Genomic DNA, 20,224 nt, shown 5'->3' on the forward strand with positions numbered 1-20,224 from the left:
TCCACATCATCATTTCTTTGAATCAAGCACTTCTCACAATTTGATAAAAAAGATAGGAAAACATAACCACCTTAAAATAGACTCATTTCAGGTCGTCTTTTACCTAAACTATAACCAACTTCTTAATTATGCTAGTTCAATTATCCAATTACTTGCATAATTCATCAAAATCCCTAAATCAAGCATCAAACATCTTATATTGATCAAAGTCCTATATTAATTACCTTATCCCAATGAATTAAATTAAATGCATTTATACATTACTAAAGTAATTCATTTAAAGAATTTTAAAAAAAAACTCCTAATTCCAACTCACCATTAAAGGACAAGTCATTTTGAAATGAACAAATTGGACCTAATCACATGGATCAACCTAAAATCAATCTTAATCACTCATGTTGAGTTAATTTGAATTGTTCAATTGATATCCATTTCTATAAAATGAATGGATTTCAATATGAAAGGATCTGCTCACTTGCATTCATACTTGTATGCTTGAGATTTAACACTTGTCTTACCTTAATATGCACAATCACTAAGCTTAGTTTCTTAGTTGCATAATGGAATCTACTCATCTTAGCTTGGTTTCACTCATCCTAGTTGCATTAACTCCATGCTCATTAAATTGAATCTCTCATTCTAGGATTGTAATGTCACTGGTTGGAATCTACATTCAGAGGGCATTTCAAAGATCTTGATCACATTCTTCCTAGATAGAGAGAATTAAGATGACTTTGTTGTGTTTATTTCAATTGAATTTTATAATTACTTTATAATGGACTAACAAGCTAATGTCTTATTAGAGTGTTGTGTTGTAATTGCAGATACAATAATCACACACAAAGGTAAATTCATGTTGCAGGCATGTAGAATGTGTTAAGCTACAAAACTTTTATAGCACAAATAGTACATGACAATTTTTAAAAATAAAAAAACAAGACTAAGCATGTTTTAACAATTTGATGCTTTATACCACATTCATTGATTTTAAGAGAAATGTGTTGTACCTCACAACCTTTAAACTGTCTATCTTGTAGATAAAAAATAATTTAAACAAAATATACGAGATTTCATATTTTCTAATTACATGTTTTTATATCTTAAATCTAGAATGACATATGGATTATTGATTTTTTTAATCTTATCTAAATAAAATATTTTTTATTTTATTTTTTATTTTTATTTTTTGGATCGATAAATAGTCAAAGCCTAGATCAACTATTGTAATTAATTTTTTTTGTGTTAAGCAAATTCGAACCCAAGACCTCCCACATGAGAGGCTCACAAGTTACCGATGTGTTGTAAGCTCTTGCCTTTATCTAAATAAAATCTTGATCATTAATGGAAACAATACAATTCTTTACCTCCCAAGTTCAATGCAAAATTCATAATGTTATAAGTTTACAATATCTAAATTATTAGAAAACAATAATTAAAAGATATTAAAATTGTTGATAGATAAAAATAACCTAAATTTAAAATTTAAACCTTCCCTTAATTCTTCATTAAAAATATTGAAACTAACTCATTTAACAATTAAAGCTCCCCCTCTTTTAAAATAGTAAGTATCATATAAATAATTAAATTAAATTTATTTTGATAATAATCATTATTTTTTCTTTAGTCAAATCTTTTTCTTTTTTTTGCCTTAAATGTATACTTTAAAGTGAATTTAATATTTTAAAAAACTACTTTTATTTAATCATACTACTGGTTATCTAGCTAAAGTTTCTATTTTTTTATTTAAAGTAATAAATATTATATTGATGATAGGTAAGAGCCTACGATGCATCGGTGAATTGCAAGCCTTTCATCAAGGAGGTCTTGGGTTCGAATCTACTTGAAGTTAACACATAATAACAATTAATCTTCACAATACTAAAAATGAATAATAAATAGTCTATGCTTCAGTTAATTACCTATCAAAAACTATTATATTAATAAAATAAAAATTAGTAATGGTAGGGCTTAGTCTTTTGGTGAAATAGTGGCATTTGACCCTTAGTGAAATGATGAGCCTTATTGCATGTAGCGCTTACAACCAAGGTTTAAAAACATTTAACCTGTGTATAGAATGGGAAATCCACAACCAAATGTCAACATAAGAGTATGTCATTAATGAATATATTTAAAAACATGGACTCTAGGATGTAGTCAAAAAAGAGATGGAGAAAAAGAACACTGAAAATAATATTTGAATAGAATAATTGTCATCAGAAAAAATAACATTGCGCAAATATAAAGGAAAAGTGCAAACTAGGACATCCTACAATTTCTACAAAAAAGTTGATTATCCATCTAGAAAATCTATTCTAGACTTCCTTTTTGAATATTGTAAATATGGTAATTCAACTAAAAGAAAAAGTATTGATTTTTGGGAAATAAGGAACAATCTCAATCAACCAAAGACCTCTACAGATATTATGATTTGGAAGAGGATAGAATATTTAGCAAATTGTGGAATAATGAGCATCTAGATTAAGCATATCACAATGATGATGAGGGAGGAGATAATGACTATGAGGCTTCTGTAGATCTCAAATCCATTGATTCCACTTCGAAAACTACTATAGTTTATTCATATTTTATAATACTCAATATGTAGACGAGGACAAATTATGGAAAGGGGAATAGATGATAGAAAGATCAGGTTATTCATGTGATGGTAGGCTAGGTCCAAAAGGTGAAGAACTTCAGTTTCCATTTGCCACACTAGATCCACCAAAATGTGGTACTAAACCAGCAATTAAAGACAAATCATTAAGTTCATAAAAAAAGGCACTACTCTATCTCATGCCCTCACAGATTCATTTATTTCATCTTGGATTCCAATTCGACCTTTTCCAAACACTCAAATTCAATCTAAATCAAGTGTCATGGTCACTGGTGGGGATGACATGGGTAATTCTTATGGTGGTCCAAAAATGACAAGACGATTGGACATGAAAAAAATAAGAGGTCTTAGTCAACGAGGCAGTGCAAAGAAGTAAAAGGTTATGACAACAATTCTAATAGTAAGTCCATCAATTTTTACTACTAATCTAATGACAAGTGAAACACTTGTGTATATTAATCCAATGGTGAGTATGAAAATCACCACTACTATGATTCCTTAAGTATAAAACCCTCATAATAGTCCAAAAACTCCTGCTAGTGTGAGTGGGATATGATTAGGAATGGGTTAGGTTGTTACTGATCCTTATAGTGCAATTACTAGAAACCAAGACATAGTTAGAGGCAAGTACATCATTGTGAGTTCTATTTATCCTTTCCAACATTTAATTGTGTCAAAAACCTATTATTTTATTACAATGATTTTGTAATTAGTTTGAACAATCCAAAAATAGGAATAAACAAAAAATAAGTCATTGAAGAGGGATGCAATTATCATAGCTCGTGGTGTAGAACCTGCACCAAGTAGGATATCTCCCACATATAGCTAGAACAAAGAAATGATGAAGGTCATGGTTTTTGTAACCCTGCCTAGAGATAATAATCCACTAGAGAGTTAGGAAAATCCATCAAAATTTCACTTTAGCACCCTACAAATAGATTTCTCCAAAGTAAAAAAAGTGGACAAAGTTGGTGTGGTAAAAAACACTTATGATGTAGTTTGTAATTCATCATGTGTGAGTGAGTGAGTGTGTGTGTGTGTGTGTGTGTGTGTGTGTGTGTGTGTGTGTGTGTGTGTGTGTGTGTGTGTGTGTGTGTGAGAGAGAGAGAGAGAGAGAGAGTGTGTGTGTGTGTGTGTGTGTGTGTGTGTGTGTGTGTGTGTGTGTGTGTGTGAGTGTGTGTGTGTGTGTGTGTGGTGTGTGTGCACATGCGTGAGTGTAGAGAGAGAGAGAGAGAGAGAGAGAGAGAGAGAGAGAGAGAGAGAGAGAGAGAGAGAGAGAGAGGTAATTAAAAAGTTATAGGTAGACCTAACAAATGAAAAGTCAAATGAGAAAGCAATAGGTTACAAGTGAAAAGAATTGAAGAAAATGGTAACAAATGCTCCATCTCGAGAAGCAATTGCACAAAATAAAATATGGTGCAAACTAAAACATTATGAAGGAAAAATTAGAAGAATGGAATAAAAACTTAATGATGTAACTATGAAGGCAAAACTCAAGATGTTGAGGATAGAATTGAGAGAAATAAATTTAAAACTTGAGGATGAGAAAGTCTCATCTCTAAGTATATATAAAACATGGAGACTATTGCACCAACAAACAATAAAATAAATTGAGGAATTGGAAAATGAGAGGGTAAAAGCAAAATAGTGGGAGGAGAAAGTAAATGAAATAAAGAAACTTGATCGACATCAATTGTCATAATTTAGGGAAGAGCTACATAAAGCAAATAAAACCATTAAAAGCTACGAAAGCAACTTAAATGAGTCAAATGACAAATAAAAAATATAGTTAAGAAAATTATAGAAAACATTTAGGGGGATATAAGATAAATGGTGACAGGTTGTATGGTTGGTTTGAATTGCATGAAAGTGTTATAGATGTTTATAGGAAGATCAAAGAGCACATTGGGAAGAACATACATATTTTTTAGATAGAGAATATTGCAAAACAAAATTTTAACCAAATCAACATAGGCAATAATAGACATTTTGTAAGAAAGGGAATTTCATGTGTTTATTCATGTAATAATAAAGACAACACATGTCATTAAAAAAGTTACAGGTAGACCTAGCAAATGAAAAGTCAAATGAGAAAGCAACATATAACAAGTGCAAAGAATTATAGAAAATGGTAACAAAATGCTTCATCTCAAGAAGCAATTGCGCAAAAAAAATAAAAAAATGGAGGCAAATTAAAATTATGAAGGAGGAAAAATTAGAATAATGGAATAAAAAAACTTAATGATGTAAATATGAAAGCAAAACTCAAAATGTTAAGGATATAATTGGAAGAAAATAATTAAACACTTGAGAATGAGAAAGTATCATCTCTGAGTATATAAAAAATGTGGAGACTATGGCACAAACAAACAATAAAATAAATTGAGGAATTGGAAAATGAGAGGGTACAAGCAAAATAGTGGGAAGAGAAAGTAGATGAAATAAAGAAACTTGATTGAAGTCAGTTGTCACAATTGAGGGAAGAGCTACATAAAGCAAATAAAACAATTACAACCTACAAAAGCAACTTAAAGGAGTCAAATTACAAAATAAAAAATGCAATTAAGAAAATTACAGAAAACATTTGGGGGGATATAAGGTAAACGGTGACATGTTGTATGGTTGGTTTGAATTGCATGAAAGTGTTATAGGTGTTTATGGGAAGATCAAAGAGCACATTGGGAAGAGCATGCACATTTTTTAGATAGAGGAAATTGCAAAACAATATTTTAACCAAATCAACATAGGCAATAATAGACATTTTATAAGAAAGGGAATTTCATGAGTGTATTCATGTAATAATAAAGACAACACATGTCATTAAAACATGTTAAGAAACAAGGGAAGGGGAAGAATATTTGAACTCGTATGGGAGAAAGCTCACCATGATGAATAAAAAAAAAAAACAAAATAAAAAATCATGGATTATTGAATCCTTGTCATACTTAGTCATCAACAAAATTTGTTGGAAGGGAAGCTTACCTACAAGAATTGGAGGACATAATGAAGTTTGAAGTAGGCAAGTTTCCTAAGAATACAACTCCTAGAGGAATTACAAATTGCATTAAACCATTGAAAATGATGACTAAAATATTAGATGAATCATTTCTTTCAAGTTAATTTTTCAAATATGAATGTTTGACAAAGTTGCAGGTCATTTACTATGACATGGCAATTATTGAACTTTTAGGCGAAGCATAATAGAGCACCTTTAAAAAACTAGAAAAATCATGTCATGATTTATCAGTCATAGTACGTGAAAGTACTATTAACAATATCTATATTTTATTTCTAATTATAATAACTTGAATTGAGTTTAAAGTTTAGACTTTGTTTCTTGAATACGATAAATACATATGCTAATTTACTGAAATGGCTTGTAAAATGCAAAAACCTATAGTTGTATAAAGTTTGTGATGTTGAATTTGGTGTTACTCTTTACATGAGCCAAATCGAACTCAAGTTGTTGTTGCTCCCTTCTCTTTATAGAAGGGAATTTAAGGTAATTCACTAAGGGTTATAACATATGATTATGAAACTGGGTATTAAAATTGGACTTTTGCAAACATAATCATACATAGACTAGAGATCTCTTCTTACTACTGGTAATGAATGAATTCATTGAATTGTATCATGTGTAAATAAAGTAATGAGAATCTCTATAGATTTTATCACATGAATTGCTATATTTTCAAAAAATTAATGTAAATATTAAAGGATTGTACCATATTAATGTATCATACGGGCTCAACAATGCAAATAAAAATTAATATTAGTGGTAAACATTGAATGACTAATGACATCATCAACCACATACATATTTTATGACATTAGAATATGCTATAACTTATTATGCATCGTAGGTGATGAGATACAAAGAATAGTGTCCATAATTGATTAAATAGATCATAGTAATAAGTTAAATAGATACCTAGAGGTTAGGACCTGCCGCTTCTACAATTGTTAGAGTTGTCACATCATCTCATCATCGAGACTAATTCCTCACCATCAAGTTCAAATTTTCCTTCATTATTCACGATGTTTTCTTCAATTTGCATACCTCCACTTAGCTCCATCTCAACTTCTAATTCAACACTACTAGTACCAATACTTGAGTTGCTAATAGTGATAACATTATTTTTAGAAATGTCAATCTAGTTTGAAATCTTTCCCAACCCTCTTCTTTGACATTTATTTCTCTACGCATTAAGCGCCCTTTCATAAGGAAAATTATGGACTTTATACTTATATGTATAAAGCCTCAATTTTTTTCCAAATCATTGTCTAGTTTCTTTCTTATCTTTGACTTTAGGAACCTAAATAACTAAAAAAATCTCTCATCCTCCATCAACCCAAATATCATTGTCAAACATAAATCAAAAAACTTGAAAAATGTCGATATTGGATCCATCAACATTTTTCTCTGAGTAAAATTTCTCGAAACCATGGTTACCAATCCTTCTTCTTTGGGGTTCCACATAAGTTCATATTGTTCCTTCATTGTATATGAAAAATGACATGATTTGTCTCCCAAACAAGATTCATCTAAACTTCTATTTATAATTACCCCATTGATTACTTTCGTTTTGCAATAATGACCTATCAAAGTTAGTAGCTTATTTTTTAAATCTTTTAGACTTTTGAGAGTCCAATAACAAGGAAATTCAATACACATGATGTCAAGTGATTGATTGAAGGGAGTATTTCTATATTATGTGAGGAAAGATCATAGTCAATTTCCTTTACAAAAGTAACTACAAACTGAATAATTTTGGGAAAGACTTCCTTTGTAACACTTGATTGTCGCTTCTTGGTTCTCTTTCCTAGTTCCTCAAACTTGATTATACCAAAGTAGTGTATTGGTATCTCAACACCATGTATATTAGCACATAACTCCCCATTTGCAACAAGTAGTAAAAAGTCATCAAAATTGTCCAAATCTATGAGTCTCATCTACTTGACAAATTTTGCATCATCATGTAAAATAATTACGGATGTCGAAGGCCACACATGTTAATATATGTAGCATAATATATTCAACTCTATTAGGCCTTGATCATTATATCCCTCATTTCCTTTAATATGGAGATAAGAGTTTCCAACATTAAGAGTGTCTCTATGCTACTTAACATTCTACTTAAGCTCATGATATTTCAATATTCCATCCTTGTCACAACTTGAGTTTATTAGACCAAGCAATGCTGGATATTTAGGGAAGACTCAATGTGTTGTTCCATCCAAAGAAATCCACCTGGTATCATTATCCTTAATAAACTTGTTCTCATTAGTTAGTCCTTCAACAAAGTATTGAAATCCTCTGATTCATTTCAAACTTTGACAAAAGTGTTGGTAGATCTCTTTGATTAACACTTCAATTTTATTTACTTGAGCATAGTCGTTGACTATTCTAAAAGATAGATTCATTATGTGGGCCATGCAGTGAATGCCAACAATGTAATGTGCATAAATTATTTTCATCTTTATGGCAAGACCATTCTTATGGTTTTGCATTACTGGAGATCCACCTGATCAAACACACACCAATGTTTTACCTATCATCTAATCATCTATACCTCCATACTTAATTAGAGAACTAATTAATAGTTAAAATAAATTTGTTGTTGTTGAATTATTCTTCACTCTAGCAACAATTAGTATATGAGGTTGGCAGATAAAATTGTGTAAAGTATAAACATGCATGCATTCCCAAGAAGTAATAATGCAAAAAAATCAAGTCTTTAATAATTGACTTTACATTTTTTTTCAACCTTGAAAAGACAACTTGCCCATTCTCATCCTCTATTTACTGACTAGTGACTCATAAGATAGTTATGAACTTCAAGAAAGTGTAATAAAGCACTCAATAAGGGTTAGTTTTCACATCACACCCTTTTCTCAAAATTTGAAAGACAACAATTAAGTGAAGAGATTTTCCCATTTATTCTACTTCCATTGCTTTTCCAAGAAATTCTTAAATTGAGCCTTTTATTTTAGTAGGATTCATTTATATTTTCTCCTAAAATTCAAATATTTATGCATTCCTATCATGTTGAAAGTCCTCCCTTGTTTTCCATTTTATCACTGATTGTTCTAGTCCATCTATGATTTTCTTCTTGTGAACTTTACTTATACACTTCACTATGGTGTCAATTTTAGTTGCAAACTCTTTTGCTTTTTATTTATCCTGTACATATCTTACATTTGCATTCTACTAAAGGATCACCTTTAATTGGATTATGGACAGGTTCAATGAATGGATACTTTGATGCTTAGTCCATTTCAAAATTCCTAATCAATAAATCCCAGTTTTGATCTTTTTTTTTTTTTTTTTTTTTAATATCACTTTTTAATTTCTATTTTGTTTTGGCCTTCTATGGTCATACACCATCATCATCTCAGTCATTTTCATCCAAGTTGATTATATCATTTTGATCACTATAGGTAGTTACCTGAAAAATCTTCTTCAAGTTCCTCATGATCATGAATATCAGGTTTACCAACTTTTTCAATAATGGGCAATGGTGTATTAATACTTATAAGTTGAGAGTCTTGTAAATGTACTTGTGATGATGTAGCTTCTTAATTTTGTCCACAAACTTTTTTGCAGCTAAAATATGACGATAAGGTTCTGTTCTTGGCCTTTATTGGCTTTTCCCACATGCAAGATTCTTAACCTTATTCATTTTTTACATCTCCAATGAAATAAAGGCTATCAAAAAAATATTAATTTCTCGAAGACTTGACAATGTACTATAACATATTCATCTAAATATGATTCATTGGTTATGTGAACTATAATATAAATTTTACATGCAATCATGTCCAATGTTTGAGGTCTCCAAGGTGACCACTAACTACTAGCAACTTGTACCCACTAAATAAGAATAATTTCAAACTTGTAAATAGATAGAGGTTTGAGTCACTCACCTTTGCACCAATTGTAGTCGCCACTCACCAATGCTCTCGATGGTTTGAGACTTCACTATCGCTCAGAATTGAGAGAACCTATTGGCCTAAATTGTGTGAAAATAACATTTGTCTATGAATACAATTATTTCAATCCTTTTTGGTGAATTTAAAAGGAAGCTTATGACATATACAAATATTTGGTGATGCACGTGTAATAATAACATCTCTTATGTCATTTTAGAGGTGATTATGGTTTATCCAATATATTGCCATGAATAACAGAGTTGATGAAAATGACATTGGTTTGTGACACACATCTGTAAAATGACAACAAAATTTTGGCTCTCCTCTAAATGAAACCCTAAAACCATGAGTGAATTTAGGTAGTCCAAAATTCTCCTTCAGAAATAATAGGTGAATGTTTTCAATTTGTCGTGTGTGAAAAATAATTCTAATAGGTTATATCATGTCAAAAATGGAGACAATTTCACACACCATTGGGTGATGGGCCTAGGCGTGCAACCCAATTTCTATAAAGTTTGGGTGACACACCTCACCCAACATGTACAATTTATTCACCAAACCCAGTTTGCTGATGTAGAAAATTCACCAATTGGAAAATATTAACAACTAAAATTATCCTTGATTTCTGTGTGTGTGTGTGTGTGTGTGTGTGTGAGAGAGAGAGAGAGAGAGAGAGAGAGAGAGAGAGAGAGAGAGAGAGAGAGAGAGAGAGAGAGAGAGAGAGAGAGAGAGCTTCTTTCCCACTATAATATCTTTCCTATGCTTGTTCATGAGTCTTTGATAAGTTCCAAGTGAATACTTTTGTGTTTTCTTGATCATTCTTGTCCTTTTATTTTCCATTCCTTTACTTGGAATTGATCAAAGACAAGTATTCCTCCAATCTTTCCACCAAGGTCTTGTACAAAAACACCAATTTTTATGCATCATATTAAGAGGGATGATTGCCATAATTGTATTAATTTTCTTTGATCCTAAAGAGAAAGGCAAAACTCAACCTTAAGTTTGTCCTAGGTCATGTGATTTATAAAAAAAACTTACGGGGAACAAATCTCAAGGCCATTGGATGCCTTTTTATGAAGTCACAAGGTGTTGACCCTTGATAGCTAGGCCAAAGGGAGAGACCTCAATTTAGTTAGGAGACCACACTAAATTATATTAATTAAGGGCAAGGCCATCCCAAAAATCTAACCCATCCCATCCTCTAGATAAGGCTTACAAACAATATTATGAGGAGAAGGGTTTTAAAATGCAATCCCCTTGAAGTTTGGTCAACAGTTCAAGTGACCTAAAAAATATAACAATAAAGAAGAATCCTAAGTAGTATGAATAATACATTCACACATGGAAATCATCCTTAAACTTGAGTTAATAAATATATTAAAGTATAGGATTGCCACAATCCACTTGAAATGTGTAATTCAATTTGTTGAATTCAATTGTGTAAATTTTTTATGAATAACACATTCAAATCCAGAAATTGAATTACACATTAATAAGGATAATTTTATCATAAGATTTTTTTTAATGATATGTACTAACCTACAATTTTTTTTAGTAACTTAAAAAAGTTTTATTATTATTATTTCTATATCATTAAAGACTACAAATTAGGTTTAAGATTATTTATTTTTTTATTTTTAAATATATTATCAGTAATTGTTTGAAGCTATTTTTTGGGAGTACTTGCAAGAAACCACTCACTCCGTCCGTGGGACCATAGCTGGATGATCTGGCTCTTTTGGGGCCCGTTTGGCGCCCGAAATTGGAGCGGAATAGGCGTTGGTAAATTCTAAAAAGTTTCAATTCCTCGTTTGGGTGCGTCCAATGGGATTTCAGAATAAGAATATATATGCCACTTTTGTCCAAAAAATGGGCATTTGCCATTCCACCCAAATAGGTGGAATAGCAAATGTCCATTCCTATTCCCTATTTACTTTTCTACAAAACATAATATTTTGGGTCCGTAAAAAGTAAAAAGTATGGCGCTCATTTTTTGGGAAACTAGTGCTCATTTTTATTTGGGCTTTATTTCGCGTGAAGGAGTGAGTTTTTGCCATTGTCGAAGATTTTTGCGTTTGTAACCCCAGTTTTCACCATTGTCGAAGAACCCCAGTCTCCACCGTGCTTAACAGATTGCATCGAAGTTACATTTTGAGACGCGTTGCATGTAGTCTCCATTGCATTCCTTTCTTCCTGCTGAATCTAGCGGTATGTTCTTGCAGTCATAAGATTTGATATCTTTTTTATTTCCATACCATGAAAATTTGTGGGGTTTGTACAAGATGCTTCTGTGGATTTGTGTACATAGTTACATTTTGTTGTATGCTAAGCACCGTTGATAAAACATTGGGGATTATCTGTTGCATTTTACCAGAAGGCAGGGGACCTAAACTTAAAACATTTTAGTTTACATTGTGTTGTATGCTAAGCATCGTTGATAAGACATTGGGGATTTTCTATTGGGTTTTACGGGAAGGCAGGTGACTTGAACTTTAAAACATTTTTTCTGGGTTTATCTATTTTGAACGGAATTTTTGCTTGGTAGCTATTAAACTTTTGATTGGATGGACGGTGGGCTACAACAACTACATTTTTGGGTTTCTTTTCTGGGATTAATGGTCCAAGATCACAGTCTACATTAGATGCAAATAAATATTTTAATTTGTTAGCTAGTACGTAACTTTGATTTTTAAAAATCTAGCTATTACAAATGTCTAACTAACTGTAGACAATCCCTTTCCATAAGATTTTCACTCTTCAATCCAGCTCAAAAAGTTATCAAACAACATTTTTTGGAAAAAATTGTAAATGGAAAGTAACAAAATTAGTGGGGGATGATGTCTGAGAATTTACACGATTTCAAGGTAATCACACACAGTTATTTGGGATTTTCTCCAATTCCTTTGAATCAGAGCAGATATTTCTGAAATTTTGAATGATAACGATTAAATGAAAAGCTTCATTGGTGCCATGAATGGTGACATGCGTTTGCAGATGTCCAGTGCACATCCTTGCCTTTACCTATTTGTTGTTGTTGCCTAAATTTCTCCCAGTTGGACAGAGTATTTCTCAAAGTTTAGTTTACAAAATCAATTAGGTTTAGTTTATGTAAAATTCTAACCTAAAAGATGCTTCACCGCCCTAATGCGCACACAATTTTCTAATTTTCCCATCTTGAAATCCATGCATTCATGGCAAAAAATCAATTAAGTTTTTCCCTGGCTTTTTTCTACCCAAATCAGTTGCAATGTGAAATTGGGAATGTGATAATTTGAAAAAATAAAACTCTTTTTCATTAGTGGCAACTACCCATGTATACCTTGAGCTTTGTAGCACACAGAAATTACAGACTTTTAAATGGGCCCTAACGTCCCTCCAATTCATGATTCTCCCCACTCATAAAATAATTCCTCACAATTTTGGCATCCTTACGATACAATAGATTTATATTTTCAATTCGACACATAATGCATTCAAATTAGGTACCTTGCGGTTAGAATGTCTAACCTAGCATTTGAACCAAACTAATCCAATCCAATGTTTTATTATAAAAATCTATCACTTTCCAAGGATGGTGAATAAAAGTCGCCTTCACTTTAAGATTTATAATTATTGTACAGCCTCTATGAAGATGTAAATTAATAAATTAAATGTCATGCATAAGTTTAAACATAGTTTAAAGTTGGATATGGCAAAATAAGATAAGAACAAGAGTTTAGTGTTGACATAATGATGTTATAAAAAAATTATATTTAAAATTTAGTACTAGATTATAGATTAAAAGAATGAATTTTAGGATTAAAATTAGAATGTTTAAGTTTAAGTAGCAATTTTTATTAATTAAAATATGATTGTAATAAAATTGGTAACCTTTTATCTATAACTTAATAGCATTATTTATATTTACAATATTAATTATTTTTTATTTTCATTACATGTTGTTCTTATGAACTATTATATTTTTATATTTTTTCATTTTACTTTTTGTTTCAAAGTCTTAAATGTGATCTCATTGTTCCCCATTCTTAATTTTTTATAAAAATAATTGTTGTGTCTTGTTTGGTGCACCGTTTATTTTTCCTTTCCTATATTACTCTGTCTCACTTTTCTAGTAACCTTTTTCTATTTCCTTATCACTCAACCATAGATGCAAAAAATAATCTGCACAACAAAACCTTAAAAACTATAATGTTTTGTATTATGGACAATGGAAATTGGACATCTTATAACTATACTAATTGTATCCTAATTGATCTAATTGACTTATGTTTCAAGTCATTAAATCATTGCATAATTTATTAGTTGTTTTACATATTATATAATATTTAATTATTTGTTTTCTTGTTTAACAATAATTATTATGATTATGATTTGTAATATGAATGAGTACTCTACTAATACAATTAAAAGAAAATCAACATCTTTCACCAATGATACATATATGGATGCATGCATGCATACATACATATGTACATATACACATATACATCTCCTTGAAGGTTCACCCTCAAACCCATTAGATTAACATAATCCAAAAGGATAGAGAGATGTTAATTATGCAAGATCTAGATTAAAGGATGGGATTATTTGGGATGGGTTCCTTTAACAACAGAAATGCAATTATAAAATGTAAAATGTATGTAAGGAACTTATGTAATGATAAAGTAAATGATAACTAACAAGATATGATATTAAATTTGATATATAAAAGTAAGTACAAGATAAAAATATGAGGAATGAACTTACCTTGAAAGCAAGAAGAGGAGAATTGACATTTAGATTTAATTTAAACAATTTGCGAAATCTGAGTTTGTGTGTTGTTCAACTGTCTACACTTTATTGACTTCTCAGTAGCTATCAGACTCTTGTGGTTTTGATGTGCATTATTACTTTCTTTATTGCTGAAAAGTAGGAAAAAGTGAAGAGAAGACCAGACTGTTTTGATGTGTTCAATGGGTGAGTGTGGACATGATTTGTTCTCCGAGGAATTGGACAACTTAGATGTGCCTCCTAACAATAATTGCAAGCAAGAGCCAAAATTAATATACCGTAGGTGTAGGTAGATTGCCATATGTCCAACTTAAGGAGATTGATGATCTGTGGAAGTGATGGAAAAGACTCTATTGTAGAATAATGGTTTTCTTTTCTTTTTGCCTTCTTTTAATTCACACCATCTGGTTACTAACAGTTTCTCTAAGTTTCGCCTTCAATAATCTTTAGTTGGACAGAGTATTTATAATGAGTTATATTATCAAAACCTTATGAAATATTTCTTGGATATTCAACACTTCATTGTAGTCTTAGAATTCATAGTCTCACTAGTTACATGTATTTAGAAGAAATTGGTGTAGTGTCTTCTGCTTTTTGGGGATACCAGTTGTGGATAAATCTTATTTTTTTAATTGGCTGTTATAGTGATAATTTTAAACTGTGAGGGTTGGAATGGTTAACTTAATTGTAATTCATTTTATAAGCTTGTAAGAAGCATTGTTTCATTAGAAAATCCAAGACTTTTAAATGGAAGAGGTGAAGGCGATGTCCCCAAGGTTTTTTAATCATTAAGAGGCGGACATAATAGTAGCCACTTAGGGTTATAATTGTCTCAGATAGGTAGTGTGATAATTTCTAGCAGGGCTGCATCTCATTCATACAGGTTGTATGCACTTTTAGGGGCTGAAATCTGGTTCTTTTTGGCCTGTGATTCATACCAGCAGTTCATGTCAATCATTGGTTCACATTTGGGGTTGCTGTAGATCAACCTGAAGACTTCAATGCCTTTTGCATCATTTGGGTCTTTATATATATTTCTAAAAATAATTATATGTTGTATCGGATACTAACATTGTGATTATTGCATTCATGGATTTATAACTATATATTAATGGAGTTATTTAAGCTTCATGCATCATGTTGTATTTTGATAAGTATCATTAGTATTTGAGTATGCTAGTAAGGAATTACTTATGCTTCTGAAAAATTCTGCCAATATGCACATTGAGTTCTCACAAAATTGCTTAGCTAAATTCAAATTGTTGTTATAGGTTATTCAATGGATCCTACTAATGATATAGAAGTTCAGGGAAGCATTGATAGGAAGATCACCCTCTTGTGTATACTTGCTATTCTACTTGCCACCCAAGCAGTATTCATAGTAGCGTCTTTTGAAGAGGCTAGAATACACAGGCGTAAGCGAAGAAGAGCTTCTTGTCTTTTGTATAAACGAATTATATATTCCAATGAGATAGATTGCCATGACCAAATACGCATGAGTAGAGGAGCTTTCTTCAAACTCGCTAGTATTCTAAGGGAGAAAGGGAGCATACAAGATACGATAAACATGAAAATGGAAGAACAACTAATCATGTTCCTTCATACCCTCGGCCACAATTTAAGGAATTGTAAGATTGGCCATAACTTTGGTCACTCGGGAGAGACAGTGAGTCGCTACTTCCACAAGGTCTTGAAGGCTATCATATCGCTCCACATCAATTACTTTTTGCCCCCTTCTCCAACTACTCCTTTAGAAATAGTTGGGAAGGATCGTTTTGATCCGTACTTTAAGGTAAATCTCCTAAACTAAAATCAATTTTGTTGTTTGACTCTTTAGCATATTGTTAGATATTTGACAATAATAATTCCTATGCTAGGATTGTATTGGAGCTATTGATGGAACCCATGTACCAGTTACCATTGATGTGGACAACCAAGCAAAATACCGTGATAGAAAGGGCAACCTATCACAAAATGTAATGGGTGTATGTTCATTTGACTACAAGTTTTAATTTGTTCTTGCTGGTTGGGAAGGGTCAGCTGTAGACAGTCGTGTTCTTGCTTCAGCTCTATCAAGAGCAGATCCACTACTAGTCCCCCCTAGTATATTAAAATCTATTTTTAATGATTATATACTCACTATTGTAAATTGTAGTTTGTATGTCATTTCCAATCTATTAACTTATTTTTCCTTTTATATAGGAAAATTCTATTTAGTTGATGCTAGCTATCCAAATGTTCCCGAATTTCTTGCCCCTTATCGGTGTACGCGGTACCACCTAAAAGAGTTTGTCAGAGCAAATCCAATCAATAATGCACATGAGTTATATAACCACCGACACTCCTCACTTAGGAATGTGATTGAGCGCACATTTGGTATTTTGAAGCAACGTTTTCCTATCCTAAGGCATGCAACGTTCTATAGTATCATGACTCAAACAAACATTGTGTTAGCATGTTGCATACTACACAATTACATTACCATAGAGGACGGTGTTCCACCCGATGTGGATATGGAAGAGGATGATGATCGTGATGGGATAAATGTGCCAAATCTTGAGACTTATGGGATGACTCAGCGTGATAGAGATGATTGGGGAAAGTTTTGAGACGAAATAGCACAAAGGATGTGGGATGACTATAGATCTCGCCATTAGTTGATATCTTAACTTGCATAGACACTTCAAATTTGAATTGCTGGAATACTCTGAATATGACTTAAATTTGACTAAAATATGATGCTACATTGTATTGTATTGTATTTATCAAATATATTTTTGTCATCACTTGCATCAAGCTCTAAATGGAATATTAATGTTAATTTCATTCAACTATGTAAGTCTTGTTTTAGTCTACTATTATCTATTTGTTAATATTTGATGTCTTCGAATTCTTATTGTTATCTCTCTCTCTATATATATATATATAAGATATCAACTGTTGTTATCTCTCTCTATATATTACTGTTTGCAAATGAACTCCAATATATTGTTGTTTGCTGATGGTCTCATATATTGTTGTTTGCAAATAAACTCCAATATATTGTTGTTTGCTAATAAACTCCAATATATTGTTGTTTGCTGATGGTCTCATATATTGCTGTTTGCAAATAAACTCCAATATATTGCTGTTTGTTGATGGTCTCATATATTGTTGTTTGCAAATAAACTCCAATACGTTGTTGTTTACTGATGGTCTCATATATTGTTGTTTGCAAATAAACTCCAATAGGATTCAATTTGAACATTTGCAACCTTCATCGAAGTGGTAATTTTCTCAGCCTATTAATATTGTTAAAGAGCTTCATGAATCTCCAAAGTTCAACTCAGCCATTATGATAGTAGGATAGATGATTGTACCTTGTTATATTATGTCTAAATTTATAAGATTGTTTATACTTTGATTTGCCTTGGAATCAAAGTGGGTACCAAAAGAGACCCAATCTATGATAATAACAATGTTTGGGTAGACACTATAATTGGGCTTATTTTACATAAGACACAATAACTTTAACTTGATTGTACCCTGTCTTCAATGTTTGTTATTACCTGGTTATGCTATTGATTATATCTTGTTTGGGATGACCAGTGAAATTTTATAAAAGAGTACTCACAATTTTCCATCTGAAGGTTTCAAACTAACTGTCATAGGCATGTGGAAATACCATGTCTTTGAAATCTTCCACGTCTTTGAACTCTGAACTTGTCATCAGATTTCCACATCATTGAATTCTGAACTTGTCATCAATCTGACCATTTTTTATGGAACATAATGTAAAACATTTTTAAGAAATATATCAAGTGTTGGGAAAGAATAGTGGCTGCACACAAGAAAGTGCGATTCATGACATATGTTCTAGTTAGTTGCTCTATTCTTTGAGGCTTGCGAGACATTATTTTTCTACAAATTGATTTCTTGTGACTTGGACGCTTGGCTACTTCTATAACCCATGCATTGACATGTATTGCGACATGTACCAACAACAAAATAGTTACTATAGTAGAATATAATGGCTGAGCTAATAGCCAATAAACCATTGATTGATGGTCTCATACCCAATGCTAATGATGTTCGAAACCATGGCAAATGCACATTCGATAAAAAGCATTAGTAAATTGTATAGGAAATGTTTAAACTGGAAGTTTTTTTTTTCAATATATTAAAATTTTCTTATCAGTAATATTGTGATATTCAATCTGTTACTGTTATATAGTTTACCATAACTATCTTGTTATGTTAGATTATTGTTTGTATTATTAGATTGTTGTTTGTATTTACACATATACCAAATTTAGATTGTTGTTTGTATTATGAGATTGCTAAATTCAAATTGTTGTTTTTATTTTCACATACATTGTTGTTTGTATTTACTCATTATTTATTGTAAGTTTTGCAGCATTATATCAATTGTTTATATCAGACATAAGAATCTCATTCACAAATCTAATGACAAGCATACATGAGGAGGTTTGTATGCACCTTGTTTATACACCCGTTGCTACCCCTATTGTTGGTACTTCTAAAAGTCCAAAAGTGATATGGACTAGGGAGATGGAAAGGAAACTCTTGGATTTGCTTCTAGAGCAAGTTCAAGTAGGAAGGAAAGGTGAAGGTGGTTTTCGCAAAGAAGCGTGGACTGCCATAGAGAAGAAATTTAATGAAGAGTTGGAGTTAAAACTTGGAAAATAAAACTTCAAAAATAAGTTAAAAACATGGAAAGCCGGGTATAGAGTAATGAAAGAATTGTGCAATACAAGCGGGTTTGCTTGGAACGAGACAACGCAATGCATGGATGCTGAGGAAAGCGTATGGGATGAGTTGTTGAAGGTAACGTATTGTTTAAGATATTTTTGAATTCTAATGTTAGAAAAATATCTAATAATTTAAATATGCTAATGTATAGAGAAAGGAGTTCAAGACTGCAAAAGTGTATAAAAGGCAGCCATTCAGCTATTTTAATGATCTAGCAGTCATAGTGGGGAATGACATGGTGGAAGGAAATGCAGTGGCAACACCACAAGATACTGAAGATGGTAATCTTTTTGCTGAGGCTGTTGATCTAGATGATGATGAGGGTTTCCATACCCTTGTGAATGTTGCTATTGATTTAGATGAAGATTTCCTTCAGTCAAATCAATCCACTACAGCCACTAGAAACAATCCTTCCATACCATCGTCAAGGAGGCAAAAGAGGAAGAAGGCAAGCATGGCCTCTTCTTTGGATGCAATATCTAAAAGCATCCGGATGATACAAGAGGGAATAAGTAAGCCTCACACTATCTAGGTTGATAAAGAGGATACTAAGAAGGATGTTGCAAACGTGTCAACTGCCCTGAAAGCTATCCCCGGACTTGGGCGTGACACTATGAATGTGGCATGTGACACTTTTATGAATGAACCTACAAGAGTTGTTTGGTTCTTAGAAATGGATGCAGAGGCGAGGGAGGATTATGTTCGATATAAGTTTGGAGGAATATAAAGGTGTTGGATTATGCTCTAGAGAGTCACGTTAAGCCTTGTTAGATTGAAGTTCTTAACGAGTCTATAATGTTTTGCTGGAAACCAACATTTATGCTAACTGCCACGTATTATTATTAACTATTTCAGTTGTTACAGTGCCAAACATTTTTATTGAACTGTTGTTCCAGATTTGATATATTGTAATTTATATTTGATATTGCAGCCTTTTTGATATTGTTACTACTTTGTCAAACTCTTTAAAAATATATTTATTCAATTAATGATTATTCCAAACATTGTTCAATGCATGGTTGATCCATATGAGTGTGAAATCTACAGCCAAGGTCGATCACAGATTCGTTCTTTACTTTTTTCCTGCATTAATATCCCCTTTATGCTTTTTCTTCAATTGTTTGGTATTTTATTGTATGTAAATTAAAATATCTT

General features: G+C 31.8%; 1 protein-coding gene across 1 annotated transcript; it reads left to right on the top strand.

Annotated features, from left to right (window-relative positions):
• The first annotated feature begins 19,051 nt into the window (after window positions 1-19,051).
• Window positions 19,052-19,796, top strand: LOC149537930 (uncharacterized). The gene is made up of 3 exons (XM_089802397.1): window positions 19,052-19,144; window positions 19,221-19,517; window positions 19,602-19,796. Exons 1-3 carry the CDS (start codon window positions 19,052-19,054, stop codon window positions 19,794-19,796), a joined length of 585 nt encoding a protein of 194 aa, XP_089658523.1.
• Window positions 19,797-20,224: the final 428 nt, after the last annotated feature.

This window comes from Cupressus sempervirens, chromosome 9 (assembly GCF_028749045.1).
Source record: "Cupressus sempervirens isolate cs-2001-9-10 chromosome 9, ASM2874904v1, whole genome shotgun sequence".
Lineage (NCBI taxonomy): Eukaryota > Viridiplantae > Streptophyta > Pinopsida > Cupressales > Cupressaceae > Cupressus > Cupressus sempervirens.